Genomic DNA, 21,702 nt, shown 5'->3' with positions numbered 1-21,702 from the left:
GTGTGGAGAATCTTGGAATTCCCTTTTAGTTGGGCAGTGGCAAAATGTATCTGTCTTCTACTGTGAAAGGGATTTTCTTCCTGTGAGAATGTTTTGATGTGACATAGTAACTTTTAGTAAAACATCTACTATTTTATGTCACAGACAAATAGTGCAGTTTTTTGGGGAGGGAGCCGTGTCTGCCCATAGGTAGGAAATGAGCTGTTGTTCCCACCTAACTGAAATGGGATAGCCTTGGGGAACTGTTAGAAGCCTTAGAGTATATCTTTGGCTTGTAATGCTTAAGACTAGAGGGACTGTAGTTGACCTTGGTTTGATTCCTTCAAGTTTAGCTCTTGGATTGGGTGGTACATTGATTTAGGATACTACCAGGAAAATGGGTACCACACTTATTTTAACCGAGATTGTAATATTGGTTAAATAGGTGTTAGAAGGGTAAGTAAACAATGAGGGAGGTGACGCAGTTGATAACTACAGGAAGCAGCTCAACCTATAAGCCAGGGGCAGAGGAAGGGTTAAATAATCTCCCTGTAGCTGGTGAGGGTTCAATCTCTAAGGAGTAGGCATCCTTTGTCCCAGGAGCTTTGAGGAGGCCTAGGAAGCTGGCATAAAGATTCCTTCAAGAACTCCTGACCCACTGAGTATGCACTTGGGATAGGTGCTGGGAATGTAGAGTGACATTGGAGAAGGTGTAGGGGCATAGCTAGGCAGCACTGACAGAGAGCAAGCCCATGATGGAGCCCTTCACTGTTCTTGCTACCTTGCAGCCTTCTCTAGCATCTCTGTAACAGTCTAATAAGCCCAGGAAAGTATGCTCTAGAGAGCCTCAGCTCCAGCTCACATTGCTTACAAGTGGGAACCATGTCTTAACTGCTCTTAGAAGCTAGATTCTCAGGAAAGACAAGCATTTAGCCAGCTTAATCTACTCTTGAAAATAAGTGGTTTAGGGCCCATGTGGTGTGCTGGGTATTCTCTAATAACATGGTATCTTCTGTGCTAGGTTCTTACTATGGAAAGTAGCCAGATGTAGGGCTTGAGACATTTCTTTGACAATTACTTTTAGATACAAACCAGAGGGTTAGGATTTCTCTGAGGCCTTTTAAATTTTTCTTTAATTTCTAAATGGTTTTAAAATTAATTGAAGATTGAGTTTTGGGTTTAAATGAAAGCCACTGGTAGTTTATGTGTAAAGAGAACATGAGATTTGAGTTAGGGAGTCTTGGTTTCAAAAAAGCTAGCTTTGTTAATCTTGAGCAATTTAATTGTAGTTTTATCTTCAGAAAATATGGGCGATATCCTTTTCCTCTCACCAATATTAAAAGTGTTAATGTGGGTATGGTGCACGTGCCTTTAGTCCTAGCTCTTGAGGTAGAGGCAGGTGGGTCTCTGAGTTCAAGGTTGGCTCGGTCTACAAGGTTACACAGGAAAACCCTGTCTTGAGGCTCCCCACCTCCCACGAGCCAAAACAAAAGGATGATATTCACATATAGTACCTGTATTCCCTAGGGAAATGATATTAAAAAAAAAAAAACTAACAAACACTTAAAAATATGTAGTAAAATAAAAGGGGTTTTAAACTGCTGCACTAGAAAATATGTATTTGACACAAAAGAAGGTAGTAATTGAGGAATGTATGACATAGACATGGCAGAAATAAACCTTGCTTTTTTGATAATTATATATAATAGATTAAATTCTGTGTTAAGAAGCAGAGATGGGCAGAATGGATTTAAAATCCATGATTGAATTACCAATTAACAATAAGCACAAGAGCTAGTCACAGTATTAACTGTAAAAGAGAGTCTGCAAAAAAAAAAAAGTGTGACTAGTAAAGTAACTGCTTCTCTCTCCCACACCCATGCCAACTCAGAATAAAAACACTAGCATTTTAGGTGTGTCCAAGGTGAGTGCTGCTCCTATAGTCCAGAGTCCTGGTCAAAATCTGGAGCTGAAAGCTTTCTTTCACTTGATATTGAACCTCTTCCTTCTCCCTAGGTACGAAGATGCCCTGGTCCTTTTGCTTACAGAGGTGTTGAATCGAATCCAGTTCAGATACAACCAGGCCCAACTAGAGGAGCTGGATGATGAGACTCTGGATGACGATGTAAGAGCATTTCTCTCTTGCTGCTCTAGCTCATCTCACTGCTTCTGAAACATGCTGTACAGGCATTTTACCTGTATGGACTAGAAATAAAATTTGAGAGACCAGATGTGCATGAGAAATGCTTTAATGAGAATGTTGTAATCCAGTCCTCTGTTCTCTGGTTACCTAGTTAGATACTGACAGGAATAGTTGAAGAGGTGTTCAGATGAGAAGCCTGGGATGATAGTCTATGCTAGCCATATGCTGTGAGCTGGGTTTTTGGTTTTTGATTTTTGCTTTGTGTGGGTTTGTTGTTGCTGTTGTTCTTGTTCTTGTTTTTTGTTTGTCTGTTTCGATTTTTGTATTTTTAAGACAGTTTTCCCTGTCTTGGACTGACTGTCTTGGAACTCACTCTGTAGATTGGACTGGCCTCAAACTCTGAGATCTGCATGCCTCTGCCTTCCAAGTGCTGGGGGATTAAAGACGTGCACCACCACTGCCTGGTGTAAACTATTATTTTTAAACTGAACCTTGAGTATATTGCTGTTGGTCTGTTCAATTAATGAGGAAATATTTTTATGGGTACCATTCTAGTGGTCCTTGTAACTACCAACTACTTAAAAATGTCTAGTATTACTATTATGCTCAAAGTCAGAGTGACTGGTGCCATGACCATGACCTTGACCTTGAGAGTAGATTCTTAGAGTAAGAACAGAGATACTCAGAACCAGATGGCTTGGATTTGAATCTCTGCAGCTTTGGGTACAGAGGAGATGTTGTTTTCCATTTTTATGAGCCTCAGTTTCCTTGTGTCCGCAATAAAAATGAACTAACTACCTTGTGTTGACAGTTAGATGAGGCTACCACAATGTGGAAAGGTGAGTTGTGCTACTGACTGAACTGAGGTCAGGGCTTCCTCACCTTTAACTCTACTAAACATCTTTAGAACAGAATGTTGAAACATACTGATTCTGGAGGTTTGAGATGGAACCACTGTTTGTGTCCCTGGCTGGTTCCTGGGGACACTGATGCTGCCTATGACCCACGCCTTGAATGGTGCTCATTGAGTCAGATGCATGTAAAGAGATGACTGGTCCCTATTAGTGGGATAATAGAAAAGCCACTCAGACTTTTCACATGTGGCTCTCTGAACTCTACACATCTGTGATTTCAGGAGGAAAAGTGTATTGTTCTACATGAATTATTTGCTTTCTGAAGAAATAACTTTAGGAAAGGAACTTAGATTAAGTTCCTCATCTAACTGTCAACACAAGGTAGTTAGTTCATTTTTATTGCGGACACAAGGAAACTAAGGCTCATAAAAATGGAAAACAACATCTCCTCTGTACCCAAAGCTGCAGAGATTCAAATCCAAGCCATCTGGTTCTGAGTGTCTCTGTTCTTACTCTAAGAATCTACTCTCAAGGTCAAGGTCATGGTCATGGCACCAGTCACTCTGATTTTGAGCATAATAGGAAGATTAGACATTTTTAAGTGGAACTGGAATCCCTGGTTTCACTATTTCCTGTTTTCTCAAGATTTAACATTTGAAAATAGATTTAAGGCTAAAGGGTCGCTGATGTTGAAGAGGACAGGGTTCTGCTTGTTCAGGAAAACTGATGCCTTTGTTTCCCCCACAGCAGCAGACAGAGTGGCAGCGGTACTTACGCCAGAGCTTGGAGGTAGTGGCCAAAGTGATGGAGCTCCTTCCCACACATGCCTTCTCAACTCTGGTAACTCACCATTTGAAGGGGATCTACTTGGTTCCTGGCATAGAACATGACTTTTGTACTTACTTGTGTATTGATCTTTTCTCCTCCCTTTCTCTCTTTCTCTGTATCTACACATTATTTACTTACTTTGTGTTTGCATTTATTCATGTGCGTGCATGCGTGTGCGTGCGTGCGTGCGTGTGTGTGTGTGTGTGTGTGTGTGTGTGTGTGTGTGTGTGTGTGTGTGTACGCATGTGCGTTTTAAAGACAGTACCTCTTAGTGGCCTGTATAACTCACCAAGTAAGCTATGCTGACTGCAAGCCACAGAGACGCTCTTTTCTTCGGCTCCCCTAGTGCTGCGAGTACCAGAGCTGTGCCACCACGCACAGCTTTATATATTTAATGTGAATTCTGGAGGTCGCTCTCATGTCCCCTTGTTTGTGCGACAAACAAGCCATTTCCCTTGTCCTTGTTTATTTCAGAGATTAATTGCTATAAACCAACTTTCAAATTTACTATTAACATTTTCATAAACTATTTTAAACCAGGTTCTTGAAGTACTGTTTAGTCTTAGTATGAATTTTAGAAATGTCTTAATGTTTTTCATTAGTAGCTGGGAGGCAACCAGGTCAATAGCAGTGTTACTTGCAGAAATTGCATTGATAAAAGACTAGCCTGTGTTGTTCTCACCATGGACAGATTACCAAATCTCTCTGCGTTTATATGCTGAATTTCATCTCCTCCTTAAAGGCAAGATGAGTTACTGAGGTCAGCTCTGCATATAACAACTACAAGCCACTAGTTGGCACCCTCTCACAGGAAGTATCAGCTCACTATGCTAGCTGTAAGTCTTGATTTACCTTAATAGTGAGCGTAGAAGCCTAAGAAAGAAAGGGAGCACTATGAAGTCCTGTCTTCTAAATGAGCAAGGGAAATATACCTAAATAAGTGGGCCTGCCTTTTCTCTTTGCCATGCCCATTAATAAGACCTATGTGATTTTTTTTTGGGGGGGGGGCAAGGTAAGGGACCCTCTCAGACTTGAGGGATGATCCAGCTCTTTAAGTTGCAAGTCTTGTTGAGGCCCCCCCTCTAGGACTATAGTGGTCACGCCCCAGAATCATTTGCTATCACTTTTAAAGCAATCAAACTGACATGGATTTCTTTATTCTGGTACTAGCAGGTTTATCTGTAAGAATTGAGGAGGGTACTGTACTTAGTACCTGTAAAAGGGATGCTGTCTCCCCATAGGCACTTAATGCTTTAGTGTTAAAAATAGTATCACAATTTGTATTTATGATTTTTGTTTTAAACTTTGTTTCTTTGTTTTCAGTTCCCAGTTCTTCAGGACAATTTAGAAGTTTATTTGGGATTACAGCAATTCGTAGTTACTTCGGGGTCAGGTAAATTGGTCTTTACTTTCAAATTTAGCTTAGCATTAAAAATATTGGACTAAGACTTAATTATTGTCACCTCTGCTGTGATAATGTGGTTTGCTTTGTATAGCTTTACATCTCTTCAACTCCTAGACAGAAGTTTTAAAAATTGTTGCTACAAAGAAGCGGTGGGGGAAGCTAATCAGGGCAAAAACTAAAAGCTCTGAAGTGTTTTCTTACATACCTTAAAACAGCAAGTGTGCTGGAAAGAAAATGGCTGTGGGCTTTCACTAAGGTAATGTCTACCTATGGCTTGTAGAATGAGGCAGCCAGAGCACCAGCTCCAGTCATTCCGGAGCTCTCCTGCTGTGAGCGGCCTGCAGGAGTCTGCCCACAGCTGGATGCAAAGACTTCTGGTGTCCCAGGTTGGAGTGGAAGTTAACGTTTGTTACTCTGCTGATAATAATTACAGCCTTTTTGTAGAACACCCATTATATGCCAGACTATGTTGTTTACTCTGTTGTTCCATTTTTTCCTCTACTGTGAGATAGAAGTATTCTTGCTACTTATCTGTACTTTACAGAAGAGGACAGTGCTCTTCAGAGATGTCAGTTTACCCAGGGCCGCATAGCTGGTTTTTGCTAATAGCAGGGTTAGGTATAATGAGGAGCAATGGAAAGATGCCATAAACTGACATTCATTTTGCCAGGTGAAAATAGCAGCAACCTCAGTTTATGCTTCGCCCACCCCACCCTGTCCCTTTTATCCCACTTCGTACTGCTTTTGATCAGTTCTGTATGGGCTGACCTCACCTGTGGCTTCTTGTCAGGCCTGAGACTGAGCTTCCTCCCTCAGAGGACAGCTTGCTCCTGGGTGAACTAGTCATTCTTGGTAGGACCTTCATGGGGTCTCTTTGTGAGGCTGCCCTTCTTGGTAGCCTGTGACAGCTTGTTTTCATGATTATTAGTCATTCGTGTGCCCTAGGATGGCAGTAGGACTTGGTACACCTCAGGTACAGGCTCTGGCTTTGTAGCCTGGATAAGAACAGCTTATATAAACTTTGAGAAGGCATTTGCATAATGAACCCGAGTGTTTGCACTAATAAAGGTCATTTGATATGGAAATGCTTGGTGTGTTAGGGTATTTTCTCTCCCCGAGAAACATTGCAATTAGAATTGTACTTTTAAGAATGTTATCCTTGATCTAATTTTAAAAAGAGTATATCCCATCTTTCACTATTGACAATGAGGTCAATTCCGTGCTGTAGTTGACTCTTTTTTGGTGGTAGTGGTTTATCACTTTGCAGGCCACAAACTTGCTGTATAGACCAAGCTGCCCTAGAACTCACAGAGACTACTTGACTCTGCCTCCTGAGTGCCTCCACCATGCCTGGCTGTCATTGATTTTTGTCTCTGGGTAAATGTCTACTTGGGTTTTTAATCCTTTTCTGAGATCTCTGACATTCAGCTTCCTTCACTGAACAACAATCTTATGTCTCCCTGACCTCCCTGAAACCCATCTCCTGCTAGTTTCAGAGAGATCGTCTAGGTCATTGTTGCAGTTCATACTCTAGTGTAAAACCTCAAGCTAGAGAAATCATTATTTCTTGCTTTAAAATGAGTTTTCTTCTCCATGATGAAGCATCCTTCCACACCATAGTGTTGAAAGCCCACATTTCCAATGCAAAGGTTTTTGAAAAATTGAAAATGGTGAACAGTTTGTTCTTTGGTTCCCTGGTGGGTTTGTTCCCTGAAATACCCCCTGCTGTGCTGGTCGGTCTTCTTCCCTGGTGGGTTGCAGCTCCTTCCTTTCATTTGTGGTTTACCTCTTTGTAGTCTGCAGTCCTTCAGTCTCAGGTGATGGGGAGTGAGGTGCAGTTTGCCCTTCATTTGAGTCTGACTGTTTATGGCATGTGAGGATTATGATTGAGTTGCTGTGAAGCTCGGGGTGCTCTTCTCCCTCACCAATACATACTCACATTAGACACACTTGTTAGCGTATCTGCTATGACTGAACTTCTTTTCAATGCTCCCCTGCTAACAAAGCAAGGCAAATGTGTGCCTGTATCAGCTGCTATGTGCCTCTTGCCCCTGGCAGATCAACCTTTGTTCTTATCATCAGTTTGTCCTGTGTAAGGAATGAGCCCCTCTCCGTGACTGTTCTCCTCATCCCTGTCTTTGTATTTGACTTTTGCTGTTCCTCCTTGAGATTCTCCTTGAGCTCTCAGTAAGTCTTTTAAGTTTCGGTCACACATGAGCTTTCTTGCCTAAGGGATTGTATTATTACAGGATAGAAAAGCTTGACATTTATGTTCTTTGCTATGTGAGGGTTGATTTTTGATTCATATATTCTCTCAGTGGAATACCTTAAATGCTCATATTTATACCTCTACCCCTTCACTTCTTGGACAAGGAAGCTGTTCTTTAGACTGCTTCCTGATAGCTTGGTTTATTGGGGAGAGGACATTTTAAAAAAGCCTCTGATCCTGTATGCAACGGGATATCCATCTAAAGGCTGTACCTCCCAGACATCCTGTTCTGTGCTACTGGATGTGCTCCTGTGAGGGATCAGTAAAGAGATGGGCTTGCAGATGGTTGTGGAGTGACAGGGAGAAGATTGCCAATGACCAAACCTTGGTCAAATAAGAAAAGAATGCGTCACTATACATAGTAGTCCTTCCCTGAGTGCTATGTGTGCTATGTGGTGGGGGAGATAGGGTTTCCTAGAGGAATGGAACAGGGCTAGAGAATTGAACTTGGGGTATGTCCTGCTTCTGTGTTTGTCTACCTTACAGATAGCTCAGGAAAGTTTCATCTGCAGTTTTGATTGCTGTGAACCTTCGATTGAACATGTATTAGATTGAACTAGACAGAATTAGTTCTATTCAGTTCAAAGTAGTCAAATACATAGACTTGAATAAAATATTGTATAAGCTGTTTTTTATTCAAAGTGCAATGTACATGGTTAGACAGACCCAGGCATGCTTGAAGGGGGATCACGTGATGGCGCTGTGAGGGTCCTCAGTAGCAGGGAATGAAGTTGTTCTTTAGGCAGCCTGAATGTAGGAAAAGGTGCAAACACAGGGCAGAATGGCTGTTTATTCTGACTAGTGGCCATGTTGGCTGTTGGGCATAGCCCCACACAAAGGGTTTTATAGTCAGTAAGGAGACAACAGATGCTGGTAGAGCAAACACCAGGGGAGGAGGTTTGGTGGTAGATGATGAAAGCCTGACGTGGCTATGGGAGGCAGATTTGAAAAGGGCTAGGGGGAGTGAGTTTTCAGGAGCCCCAGGCTAGGTCTTCATTAATGCGTCCCAGTTTGTCATTATCACACTCTAGTCCTTCTCCACACTGAGAATCCTCACTGCCTTCTGGCTTTTGAGTATTTGTGAAGAAATAAAGAGTGACTAAATTGAGGATATTTTGTCATCTTAACATCACACTTACTAGGTTTGGATGTTTATTGAAAAATAAAGTTTCAGGCCTTAGAAAATTTCTAGTTCTTTATGATCCATAATAAATACAAAATTAAATGATGCCCTATAGGTTGGAGGGTTTTGATGTAGTTGGTCTTATAGTGAATTAGGTGCTAGCATCTTTCTCATTTTAAGGTTGAAGAGATAAGCTGGGAAGGGTTGATGGTGCTCACAGAGGGAAAGTAGCAGGGGCTGTCTACTGTACCTGAGTCCTATGTCCTTTTTTCCCTGTTGTGCTAACCTAAAACCTGGAATAGAATGCATAGCACACCCCCGTTCATTTTTAGCTGGGTGGATCTTCTTTCAGCTTAGGAGTGTTCATTCTGAGACAGCCATGTGCAGGGATAGCAGAGCTGGAGGGACTGAGCTCAGAGTTCCAGCAGTAGGACTGTGCTGGCTCTTACTTACTGGACTCACCCATTTGCATGTCCTTTTTCTTAGGTTGGTAATGCCATAACTGTACTAGTATCCAAAGGAATCATCAGGGTAGGCCAGGCTGTCTGTCTTTGCCCTAGGTCCCTGGAGCAGCTTAAAGTTGTAGGTGGAGGCTGTGCTGGGAAGCAACTGAAGATTTTTACTGTTGGAGCATTAGCTTACCCCATTTGACTTGTTTTGGAATGGTTGTTCATTACTAGAGCTTGTTCTCTGGGAAACTGAGAGATATTGTGTTCTAGGACACAGGCTGAACATCACAGCGGAGAATGACTGCCGGCGTTTGCACTGCTCCCTGCGAGACTTGAGTTCCCTGCTGCAGGCTGTGGGCCGATTAGCTGAATACTTCACTGGGGATGTGTTTGCTGCAAGGTTCAGTGATGCTCTCACAGTTGTGGAGAGGTAAGTTGGCTGTGCCATGCCCCCTTCCTTCAGAGCTCAACTCTCCTTTTTATGGGAGGGCAGCATGCAGCCCCATCAAGTGTCCTTTGTCCTTTTAGTCATGTACAGGTTAATATGGAGCAGACTACCGTTTGCTGTACTGAGCTTTTAAAGTCCCTCAGCTGCAAAACAGTGGGAAAGTTTCTTGTAGTTTTACTATGAGAATTAAATAAGGCACTTCATTTGGTATAAGACACAGAACAAGCAGTAAACACAAGCCAAGCTGTTACTTCATTGACAACCTTGTGTGTTGCCGTAAAGATGGTTTTGGACTCAGAAACTCTAGGCACAGTCAAGGTCCATCAAGAAAGCCCTACTGGGGGGTTGGGGATTTAGCTCAGTGGTAGAGTGCTTGCCTAGGAAGCGCAAGGCCCTGGGTTCGGTCCCCAGCTCCGAAAAAAAGAACAAAAAAAAAAAAAAAAAAAAAAAAGAAAGAAAGCCCTACTGGGGCTGGGACAATACTTTGCAAGAGGGACATGAGTTTGATCTTCAGACCTAACATCAAAGAGCATAAAGCAAACAAACCAGCAAAAGAACAGTTAAAAACAAATCAAAAAAATCCAGGCACAGTGATGTGCACTTGTAATCCCAGCTCTGGGGAAGGAGACACAGTCTGATCCGAGACACCATCTCCTACTCAGTGAGCTTCTCACTGACAAAGGAAAAAAAGGAAAGGAAAGCCCCTGAGGAACAACACACAAGGTTGTCCTTTTGTCCTCTACACTGATATATAACATGTCCATGAACTTATACATGTACACATTTATGCACGAGAGGGAGGGAGGGGAAGGGGGCAGATTTCACTAGACAACAGCTTTCCTCTCCATGCACGCAGCTGGTGTTAGCGCTCTAGGTTTTTCAGGGTTGTTCAGTTCCATCAAGCTCCTGGGAAAGTTGTGCAGGCTGTAGTCCTGGCTGGAGTTTGGGTTCCAGGAAGAAATGCAGCTGTTTGCTGGGATATATCTCATTCGCCTGCCCAGTCCTCCCTCTAAAGATTTTGGACACTGAAGGACAGATAGAAGTGTTGGGAGCTGTAGACAGGTGATACTGGATTCGCAGCTGTGTAGGCACATGCACAGCTTGAAGCCTAGAGCCTGATGCTTCAATTCATGGAGTGGTCTCAACATGGGGAAGCAACCCCAAGAACTGAGCTAACTTGCATACCAAGTTTCTTACTTTGTTTATATGAGACAGGGTCCTGTTATGTAATCTGGCTAACCTGGAACTTACTATGTAGACCACCAGGCTGGCCTCTAATTCATAGAGATCCATGTCTCTGCTTCCACAACCCACTCATACCAATTTTTTTTTAAATGTACATTTTAGCTTAAAACTGACGATAACAGAGTTTTAAATCCCTTAACAACCACGTTAAGATAGCAGTAGTGAGCAGTAGTAGTCTGTGGTAGTCAGAAAAGTTCCCAGTGGTCTGACTCTTGTTTCATTTTACACTTTGAGAGGTGCGTCTTGCCGTTTTGCTTCTGAATAGATGTGGTAGTGGATACTGTGTTTGGTTCATATGTTAATGAGAAGGAACTTAAGATTTTAAGAGTTAGGGTTGGGGATTTAGCTCAGCGGTAGAGTGCTTGCCTAGCAAGCGCAAGACCCTGGGTTCGGTCCCCAGTTCCGAAAAAAAGAAAAAAAAAAAAAGATTTTAAGAGTTCAAATTCTAGGCTTTTTCCAAACTACAGAATTTTGAATTCCAGAGTGTAATTTTCTTCTCTGTCCTGTGCTATGCCCATTTCCACTAATGGTTTAGTAAGGATAGAATACATCTTCCTGTCTGAATTAGATAACCAGTATTTGAATGTGGCCCAGGAAGCAATTTAGATCTGTATGTCAGTCTGCTACCAAACACTGGTGAGATGACGTCAGAGAGCCTGAGCCATCATAAGGCCGTGTGTACCTGTCTACACAGCTTAGGGGTTCAACCTCAGCACTTAGACGCACCTGCTAGTTTGTCTGCATTAAGACTAGTGTGTGCAGTTGGTCGGTGGTGATCAGTGCCTTTAATCCCAGCACTTGGGAGGCAGAGGCAGAGGCAGGTGGATCTCTGAGTTTGAGGCCAGCCTGGTCTACAGAGTGAATTCTAGGACAGTCAGGGTTACATAGAGAAACTCTTGTCTTGAAACCCCACTCCCACCCCCCCACTCCCCGCCCAAAAGACTAGTATATGAGAGAAGGCTTTCCTATAGTCTCACGATCTGACTAGCCAGTATGATTACCAGTGTTTTCTTCTAGGTCACATAAAACCTGATATTACAGTTGCTGAACACATAGTAAATTACATGCTTAATGTACACACAATTTAAGGAGCTAAATACCAGAAGACTGGGAAAGATAGCTTAGCATACTGTAGGTGGCAAAGAGAGGAGGATGGCTGAGACTTGCTGCCCATCAGCCTAGATAGGTGTATCAAGAGAGTAAGGTAAGCGAAGCTAGAACAGAATACTTAAAAACCATCTATGGCCTCTGTACTGGCATGGCATACATACACAACTGTGGTTTTAACACTTGTTGCTGTCGTTCCTGTTGCAGCAGAACTTCGTCTTAAGACTTTCAGTTAATGACTTGACTCTTTACTCTTGCTTTCTTGACTCTGTGGAAGTGCCCTTCACACTGTTCTCCAACCCTCAGTCCATATATGGTTTCCTTGTGGAATAAAGTTGTGCATTCCATACATCTGAGAGGAACATTTTCTAGAGCACAGGTTTCCTTTTTTCAGTACTAAGCTCTTTCGAGATGGTGATTTCCAGGCCCCCAACATGCCTTGGCCTGGGATCAAGCAGCTGCCCCTGTAGTGACCTCCTCAGTTGAGAGGTATGCTTGCAGGGTTGTATGGAGTTGGCCAGAATTTCTGCAGTGCTACTCTGCTCACTCAGCTCAGGAAGGACAGAGCATAGAGGGCCTTCCTGTGTCCTAAAGGAGCTCTCTGCTGTGCCTAGTGCTCGACATACACAGTGGTCCTTGAATAACCTACACACTTGACTGTTTAACTGTCAACATCTCAGTTTATTCTAGAAAGATCTGTTCCCTCCATCTGTTTGTTACAGTGTGCTATCATCAATTTATCATCAATAATTTCTAATCTTCAGAGAAGTTGACAGAATAATATGAGAAGAAGGGAGACAGGATGGATGGATATGAACCAACCACTTAGATTCTAGATTCTACAGCAGACATTTTACCCCTTATTATATATTGATCTATTGTAAACGTTGAAATGAGTTTGTTTCTCATGCAGATCTTTAGATAAATTGTCAAAAGAGCAGGCTTGCTTTCTCAAAATATTTTTTCTTTATAAAATAGTATATATATATCTGGGCAGAGATCATATGTATAATCTTAGCACTTGAGAGGCTGAGGTAAGAGGATCAGAGGACCAGTCTGCGCTACATAGTAATACACTGCAAAAAAGAAAAGTGTGTACATACATGCACATGGCATTAGATATTCATAGTATCCAATTTAGGGATGTAGAAAAGTAGAGAGGAAGCCGCAGTCTACCTACCTCCTCTACCCCACCTCTAGAGTAAACTGTGCCAGGGTGTTCTTCTGGTGAAAAAGTTTTCAGCCTTTCCTCTGTTGCATGTGCACATGTGAATGTGCCACAGTGTGTGTGTAATTGTGTGTGTATGTATGTGTGTGTGTGTGTGTGTGTGTGTGTGTGAGAGAGAGAGAGAGAGAGAGAGAGAGAGAGAGAGAGAGAGAGAGAGTGTGAGTGCGTGTATAGGTCAAAGGACAACTTGTGGAAGTAGGTTCTATCCTACTATGTGGGTTCCAGGTGAATGGGCTTGGTGGCAGGTGCCTTTACCCACTGAGCCATCCCACCAGATGTTGTTTTTAGGCTTTTTGATAATATAAATGCTGTGGTGCTTTAGAAAATGGTTTTATATATAGCCTTACTTTACAGCTCTATTTTCTTGGAAAGAATTGGAGATCAGCTTTTTTTTTTTTCTGTCTCAAAGTTAGCAGTCGGGTTTCCTTTGACACCTTGTCCGTGCTGGGTTTTCTTTTTGGGGGGGGGGGCTCTCTCATGCTTATGTCCTTTCTCACCTACTCCTTTGTCAACAGGTTGGTCAAAGTTACTCTTTATGGATCTCAGATAAAACTGTACAACATTGAAACAGCCGTGCCATCAGTGTTGAAACCTGACCTCATTGATGTGTAAGTAAAGTGTTGTGACTGCACCTTCTCAAGGGGGACGTTGATCCTATCTCCAGATGAACTGCAGTCACCCAACAGTAGTGGCTGCCACACATAGAGGGGGAAATTCTTCATTTGACCCTAGAAAGACAGATTGTTGAGTATTTCGGGGTTAGTGTAATTGCTTGAACTAAAGAGAGCAGGGGTGAGGCTCTACAGGGCAGGCACTACAGGAAACAGCAGGGAAGAGCTATGAAGTTAAGAATTGGTGAGCACTGAAAGGTACTTGGGAACGGCGTAGAAACACCTGAACCCTGTGTCTCTCACCCTGCACGTTGCTCACATCCACTGATAGAGTTGGTAGATAGTAGAAAAACCCAACCATTTCACACTCCGATGCATCCAACAAGGGGCAGGGGATATATGCGCTATAAACTGAGCATCCTCTAATTAACTCCAGTCTCATACTACTTGGTGGCCTCATGTTGAGGATTTAGTCCCCACGATAGCACTTCTGCATCTGCGTTCCACTGCCAGCTGCTGCTCCAGCTGTGCTTCTTATGCTGCTGGCTGGAAGTTGGGATGCCCATGTCTTTCTCTACAGATTGTGTTCATTTGCTGTAGTGAGTCTCAGAACTTGGCAAGACACATCTAGGTTTATTAGAAGAGATGAGTAGAGCAAGATTCATGAGGAGTTCTCTAGGGCCTCCCTGTCTTTGCTGGGCAGACTCCCTCCAAGAGCCTGCAAGTGTTCTGTGATTGAGAGCTCACATAGTCCCCTTCGGGTTAGTATGGAAGCATGACTGATGGGCTAAGTCATCCGGGAATCCTTTAGTCCTTTTACCCTCTCCAGAGGCTAAATGTTGCTAAAATCCTAACCCACCAAGCACATTGCTGGTTCCCTGGCAGTTTGGCCTTATCCCCTAGCAATCTAGGGACTTTCTAGAAATTGCCTTGCTTAACATATGCTCGGGTGTGTTGGGAAGGGTTGTTAAAAGTAACAAAAAAAAAAAAAAAAGTCTTTGACCATTCTGAAGCTATTTCAGTAACTGAGGGCAAAGATCAAATGTTTTCAAGATGTCTTTATTTGAGGGAAGGTTGAAAGAACCATGGGAACTGTACACCAGCAATTTGTCCAAACCAAAATTCAACATTTTCCTTCAGATTTTAAGTTTGATAGGATGGCCCAGAGCCCAGATGTTTCTATATTATATTAGAATCTCAGGTTACTTTGACACTTGACTCAAGATACTCATATAGAGTATGTATACTGGGAAGTGCATGGAAGAGTGACCTGGAAGGGTTAGCATCAGGAGACTGGAAATGAAACCTTATCCCTGTTAGACTGCCCAGAAGGCTTGCTCAGGTCTACAGCAGGGACTGATAAACCATGACCACACACACACACACACACACACACACACACACACACACACACACACACACACACACCCAACTTAAAAGTACAGAGAAGAGGACCAAGCTGCAACAGTTAAGACCTTTTTCCCCATCTTGGCTGAGGCAGTAGTTAATGGAGTAGAAGAGGTGTTCCAGTGAGTAAGCAGAAACAACAGACTCTCCATAGAGACTGAAAAGAAAAAGATGTACAGTGGGCTGGGACAGTAGAAACATGATGCTTAGCACCCAGCTACTTCAGGGTACCCTTTGTGTAAAGATTAAGTCAGAGGAAACTCATGCCTTTTGAAACTCCCCTCTGGGAAACTTGACTGTCAACTCAGGTTTTGCATTTGACAGACAGGTGAGCCAGCTGTGCTTCAGTTTGGAGGTGCAGAGCCTTTAGCTGAATCTGCTGGGGCTGAGGGCAGAAGTTGGGCAGAGAGTAGTGAGCCTGTGCACTTTGAGCATGCTTCATGGGAACACAGCCGTGGGCCTTCGTTTGCATAGCAGCTGTGGCCAGCTGACTAGCACTAGCTGAGAGTGTGTGGTCTCAAGGTCTAAATGTTAAAAACTTCAGTTCTAATAAAAAAAAAATGTGTGGCTGGACAGTGGTGTTGTACACCTTTAATAACAGCACTCATAAGGCAGAGGCAGGAGAATCTCTGTGAGTTCAAGGCCAGCCTAATCTACAGAGTGAGTTCCAGGACAGTCAGAGATTCTTGGTAAAACCCTATCTTGAAAAAAAAAAAGAACAAAAAACAACCAAGCAAAAACAGAACAAAACAAACCAACATGAAAAAAAAATGCTATTCTTTTCAGCTGCAAATTGAACAGGGGAAAGAGACTTATTTATTATAGTTTTATATTTAAAAATGTTACTTTCTTCTTTGAGAACTAGAGAAATTGGTTTGGCAGCTCCTAAGCAAGTTGCCAGTTGGCTGTTGGCCAGGACAGCTTGCACAGGCAGGGTTACAGGAGGCTGGAGGTCCCGCCTGACGCCGCCTCCTCCTCCTCGTAGAGCTCTCTGGTGTATGCACTATGTAGATTGAAATGCTTAGATTCTAGTCACTGGCCTCACTGGCCTTAGTTTTGATTCTTAGACCATAAGTAAAAGGTAGAAAATGGTCTTTGGATTCCAAATATGAAAAAGAAACCAGCTGCCTGTTAAGAATTTCTATATTTTCGTGCTTTGTGCTACTTCGTTTCTTTCTTAACAAAAAGCTACAGATTTTTGAAAATCTGTAGAACGTAGTTTAAGAAGGGAAAACAAACAAAACTGTAGAATAGAATACAATACCTTCATTAGCCTGGAGTTATGAATTGATTTGCCATGTTTGCCTTTGGTTCTGGGAATTTCTGTATGTTTGCATTCTTAGGTCCTTTTTGTTTTTGTTGAGCAAGTTGACACAAATCAGATAGAGTGTTGCTTCATCCATAAACCTTTCAGGTATCTCTTGGGAGGAGCAGGGCTGCTTTATAGAACTACATTACCATTGTAACCCCTTAAACGCTGCAAGCTGGGCTGGAGAGATGGCTCAGCTGCTAAAGGCTAGACTCACAACCGAAAATATAAAAAGCTGCAAGTTATTGCATTGCATGCACACATAGCTGAGGGTTTGATCATAATCCAACGTTAAGTCTATCTCCTATAATCTAGAGTAGTCCCTAGTTATATATGATTTGCAAGTAAGTAGAGGTGTGTATCAGAAAGAAAGAGGCAGACAGATACCATGGAACTCCAGGCCTTAAGCTTACTGTTTAAAGAATGTCCTACAGTCCAGACTTAGTTTCAGCCTTAGGCTAAGCATTTGCAGAAAGATGGCTGCGTCCTATGATGCCTTTTGTCTTACGTCATGTCAGTGGGCACTTGGCTAGTTGTTGACGCTGTTTTGAAGTGATCTCTGTCTCCATCCTAGCTCTGTCCATGAGCAGGCTCCAGAAACTGTGGTGCATGAGCTGCCCCTCGTACCGAGCTAGGCCTTGCTCTTTATCATTGTGATATCTCCACTAAAGGAACAGAACTCCTGTGGGGAATGCACTAAGTTTTGGGGCAGGATACTCCTGGAGAATGTTGTAGAGACACTAAATAAGGAAGTGGTTCCTGAACGTGTCTAGAATATGCAAGAACACATAGGAGCTGGCTTGAATTTCCTGGTTATACTTGGTCAGAAATTTAAAAAAAAATGACAGTGATTATACTATTTTGAGTAAAAATAGTCCATATGGTCATCCTTTTTTGGGGGGGGGGGAAGAATCATTAGTCTGCATTGACAGTGTAATGGTGACTGAAAAAGGGGTCTTCATGGTGCCCGTATAATGGGGAACTCTATATTTAGACCTTATCAGAACAGCTCGGGTTGCTTAGTAGGAAAGAAGACTTTTAACTAGTGTTTTAGACTGGACTTCTGCCTTGCCTCTGTAAGATCTGTTTTTTAAATCATCTTTGATGAGTTGTGAGCTTTTGGAATTTTATATGTTCTGGGTCTTTGTCTGCTTTTTTCTCTAACTGACCTGGAATAGGCAGTGTAGACCACGCTGGCCTTAAACGCAGATATCTGCTTGCTTCTGCCTCTAAGAACTAAGATTAAAGATGTACCTGGCATGTTTTGGGGGTTTCGTTTGTTTGTTTGGCTATTTTCGGTGTTTTTTTAAACAGGCGAACTAAACAAGTAGTTTGGGCTGATTTGGAATCTGGAGTGTTCTTACCTCAGCCTCTGGAGTGCAGGGGTCACAAGTATGTACCACCATGCTTGGTTTCATTGCAAAATTTAAGTGTGTATTTTATACATGTGTGACCCAGTGCTGCCTTTGCAGAAGCCAGCCACCTGGATGCTCCAGGTAGACAGATACTTAGAGGGAAAGTTGAGCTTTGGAATCTTCTGTCAAAGCTGTGTAATACCATTACTTATCTAGACCAGAGTAAATTTTTACAGTTTTATATTTAGCACATTTTCCTTATATTTGTCATCTTAAATAAATTATGTGTCACAGAAAGATTAAGATCTGGTAGATATTTAGGAACTGCCATGTGTGTTCTCAGCAATGGTGGTCATATAGAGACAGTGTGAGCAGTTGATTGATTCTGTGCCATCCCCATGTCTTGAAATGCTCTGCACAGCGGATGGAGTTCTTTTCTTCCCTGTGGAGACAAGCTCATGCCACCAGGCTCACCTGGCCCTCTCAGATCACTGCTTCTTTCCTCCTTGCAGGCACGCTCAGTCACTTGCAGCTCTCCAGGCCTACTCCCACTGGTTGGCACAGTATTGCAGCGAAGCCCATCGACAGAACACACAGCAGTTTGTGACACTCATCTCTACCACAATGGATGCCATCACACCTCTCATCAGCACCAAGGTCTTAAGACAGAAAATGTTGCACCTGTTACTCAACTCTCTCCATAGTCATGTTCACCATAAGACCAAAATGCTATCCTGACTGGGTGGCTGTATTGCTTCAAGTTCCCTTAAAATGTTGTTTTTTTTTTTTTTTAAATCACCTTTATTTACTTGTGTGTGCCCATGTGTGCACAAATGCCACAGCATGCCTGTGGAAGTCAGGGAATAACTGGTAGGAGTTGGTTCTCTTTTTCACCATACTGGTCCCTGGGATCAAACTTAGGTAATAAAGTTTGTGTTGGTAAGGACCTTTCCCCTCCGAGCCTTCTTGCCAGCCCTCATGTGTCTTTTTCAGGTGTAGTCTTGTGTGTGCTCATATCGCTCATACAGTACCTACACACTTTTATTGATTAAAAAGTTTTGCTACTGTTTGATCTCATTCCTTGAAACAGTATTGCTCACAGTCAAGACTGGTGGCAGTCCTTCTAGATGTGTTTCTGTGATTTTACAGACAGTTGTAGGTAGTTGGAGGGACTGCTCTTATTCCCCATGTGCTTTGATTTCTTTTAAATATACAGAGCAACTCGAGTTTTCGTAGTACCCATTGTTTTCCTATGAGGATGTGTTTTGACTTTCTCATTGATGGAAAGATGCTCTCTTTTAATCTACTCTTTGACATATGCTAGAGGGCCTGGAGTGGTTTTCAGAAGTGAAGTTGCTAAGTAAATGTTATAGTTGTATAAAATGGACAGAACCTAGAAAGTCCTCAGCCCGGGAAGACTGCTGACTGAGTGGCACATGCATCCAAGGGCTCTTGCTATCCTTGCATACACAGGCAGTCAATTCTAATGAGAGCTGGGTTGACTTTCATAAACCTGTTGTATTTATAACGGTGATTTCTAAAAGTTCTGATGCCCCTGAGGAGTATGTTGCATAATTCACCTAGCTCTTGCTCCACTTTTAGGTAAATTTCATTGGGGGAAAAGTGGACTGGGAATTTAGCTCCGTTAGTAGAGTGCTTTCCTCACAGGTACGAAGCCTTGCATAGAAACTGGTTTGGTGGTACACACCTGAAATCCTAGCATTCAGGAATAAAGGTGGAATTAGGTCATCTTGGCTACATACTAAGTCCAAGGCGTCTGGACTGTACGAGACCTTGTGTTTAAATTAGTATATTTTTCGAAATATATACATTCAGAGATTATGGCTTTATTTTGTTATATAATTTCCTTAGAATAAGTAGAGATTATGGTGTTTAAAGGTGAGAAATATTTTGTGATTATAGGAATTACCATGATATATCCTTCTTAAATAATTCTGCAGACCGTGACCCTTTGGTGTGGTGTTTCTGCAGTCTTATCCATGTTGGTCCTTATTCTAAAAAGCCTTTCAGATGCAGGCATGGCTATCAGTAGAGTGTGTGTGTTTAACACAGGCATGGCTGAGGCCAATTTCTAACCACTTCTTCCCAAGACCTTTTCTTTTATAGTTTGGAAATTGCCAGTGATTTGAACCAGATTTTTTTTAGGCATGTTGAAGTGACAGAAATAGGAGAGACCAGGAGACTGGTGAGATGAAATGCAGAAAGGAAGGGCTGAGTGAGACCTTGGCTTCATGAGGAGCCAGGGTAGGGACTCAGACTGCTACTGTGTTTGAAGAAAAGACTTGGACAGCATGCCAGCGAAGGCACTGTGTGATAGAACAGAGATATGCAAGTTGAGAGTGACTGGGAAGAAGGAAAAGAATGATGCTGACTTGAGGGCAGCAGCTAGTGGTGTGGAATAGAAGACAGTCCTTTGATTTGGGAGTCGTCATAGGAGACACTGCAGACACATCCTTCAGTGAATGGTATAGTTTGGCAGTCATTAGCTGCCGCCAACTGAAGAAACTGTCCAGTAGCAGTCACACAGAAGATGAAGTAAGCCAACATGTCACATGTCTTCTGTTTTTAGGTCCAAGACAAGTTGCTGCTGTCTGCGTGCCACCTACTGGTCTCACTAGCCACCACGGTGCGGCCTGTCTTTCTGATCAGTATCCCTGCAATGCAGAAGGTGTTCAACAGCATCATCGATGCCTCTGCCCAGCGCCTAACAGACAAGGTAGGACACATTCCATTTGGCTTCCTTGGAGTTCTGTGGTTGAGATCCAGGGAAGTGGAGGCAGAAGAGGCTGATTCTGATTTTACATTCTGAGTTGAAAGCCACCTCAACTACTCGAACTGCTTCTGTGGGCGGCACTGACACAACCTACTGGCTTTTCTGACTCACGGCCAAACTCCTGATTCAGATGGGAAAACTTTCCTATTCATAGGCAGAGACATCATTTGCCTCCTAAGGAGAGTCCCTGTGCTCGCCTAGATTCAGGCCAGTCTGGCTTATATTCTCACACATGTTTGTTCTGGGGTTGAGAAGCTATTTGGAAGGCTTGGTAGTTAGGAGCAGGCGGTGGAGGAGGTAGGTGGATTAACAGATAGGTTCTTCAGAGACCTGAATGTGAGCAAGAGAGTGTTCTTGTGAGCCTGTTCTTAGCGGTTTCTTGTGGGTCAGAAGGCAGCATCAAAGGCCACGCTAGATTCTGTGTCTACTGAGATTTCTCCCTCTCAGGCTTTGGATGCCAGATTGAGCAGGGTGAACACCAGCTAGGCTTCTTGAGGCTGACCCTGTACATTGAGACCCAGACTTGGGGTTACTTTTGTTTTTCTCTTTCCTGCCTGGGTGCCTTTAGGTGGAGGATAGCCAGGCTGTAAGAAAGACATCTAGTATCTAAAGCAGAGTGTACAGGGTACTAAATGTTATGTATGTCTCTATTGACTATCAGCTTTCAATTCCTTTTGACCTTTGATGGATGCCTTTGGGTTCCTTCTAGGCACAGGTGTTGGTTTGCCGTGCACTTTCTAACACCTTGCTTCTTCCATGGCCAAATCTTCCTGAGAGTGAGCAGCAGTGGCCCCTGCGCTCCATCAACCATGCCAGCCTCATCTCTGCACTCTCCCGGGACTACCACAGCCTGAAGCCCAGTGCTGCTGCCCCCCAGAGAAAGATGCCACTGGATGACAGTAAGTAGCTCCTGTGTAGACGTTTGCACCTAAAGCCCTTGAGGTGACTTCCTTTGTTTATAGCAGCATCACTGCTCCACAGAAAAGGCTCAGATAGCAAGATACTTACCAAAGGAATTAATTCACTAGTACGTTTGCTGGACGTACTTCCTGAGAACATTCTCCTGAGGGCTGGAAACCTAAAGAAAACCTCTGTAGAACCTCTGCGAGTGGGGTGCCTCCATCTATAAGCCCTAGGCTGACTGTGAA

At 43.0% G+C, this 21,702-nt stretch overlaps 1 protein-coding gene across 5 annotated transcripts in view; it reads left to right on the top strand.

Moving 5' to 3' along the window:
* Xpo6 (exportin 6) overlaps window positions 1-21,702 on the top strand; it is an 89,396-nt gene that overhangs the window by 57,809 nt on the left and 9,885 nt on the right. For 3 of the 5 annotated variants that reach the window (XM_087659581.1, NM_001011935.2, XM_087659584.1), the window contains 8 exons: window positions 1,996-2,104; window positions 3,724-3,816; window positions 5,128-5,197; window positions 9,321-9,480; window positions 13,594-13,686; window positions 18,273-18,417; window positions 20,351-20,497; window positions 21,264-21,453. In XM_087659581.1, the coding sequence (XP_087515707.1) occupies window positions 1,996-2,104; window positions 3,724-3,816; window positions 5,128-5,197; window positions 9,321-9,480; window positions 13,594-13,686; window positions 18,273-18,417; window positions 20,351-20,497; window positions 21,264-21,453 (1,007 nt within the window). The remainder of the gene's footprint in view (window positions 1-1,995; window positions 2,105-3,723; window positions 3,817-5,127; window positions 5,198-9,320; window positions 9,481-13,593; window positions 13,687-18,272; window positions 18,418-20,350; window positions 20,498-21,263; window positions 21,454-21,702) is intronic. The other 2 variants (XM_087659580.1, XM_087659583.1) reach the window with 1 other exon arrangement.

This window comes from Rattus norvegicus, chromosome 1, assembly GCF_021556685.1.
Source record: "Rattus norvegicus strain SHRSP/BbbUtx chromosome 1, alternate assembly SHRSP_T2T, whole genome shotgun sequence".
NCBI classification, from domain to species: Eukaryota; Metazoa; Chordata; class Mammalia; order Rodentia; family Muridae; genus Rattus; species Rattus norvegicus.
This window is presented reverse-complemented; position numbering and strand designations above follow the sequence as displayed.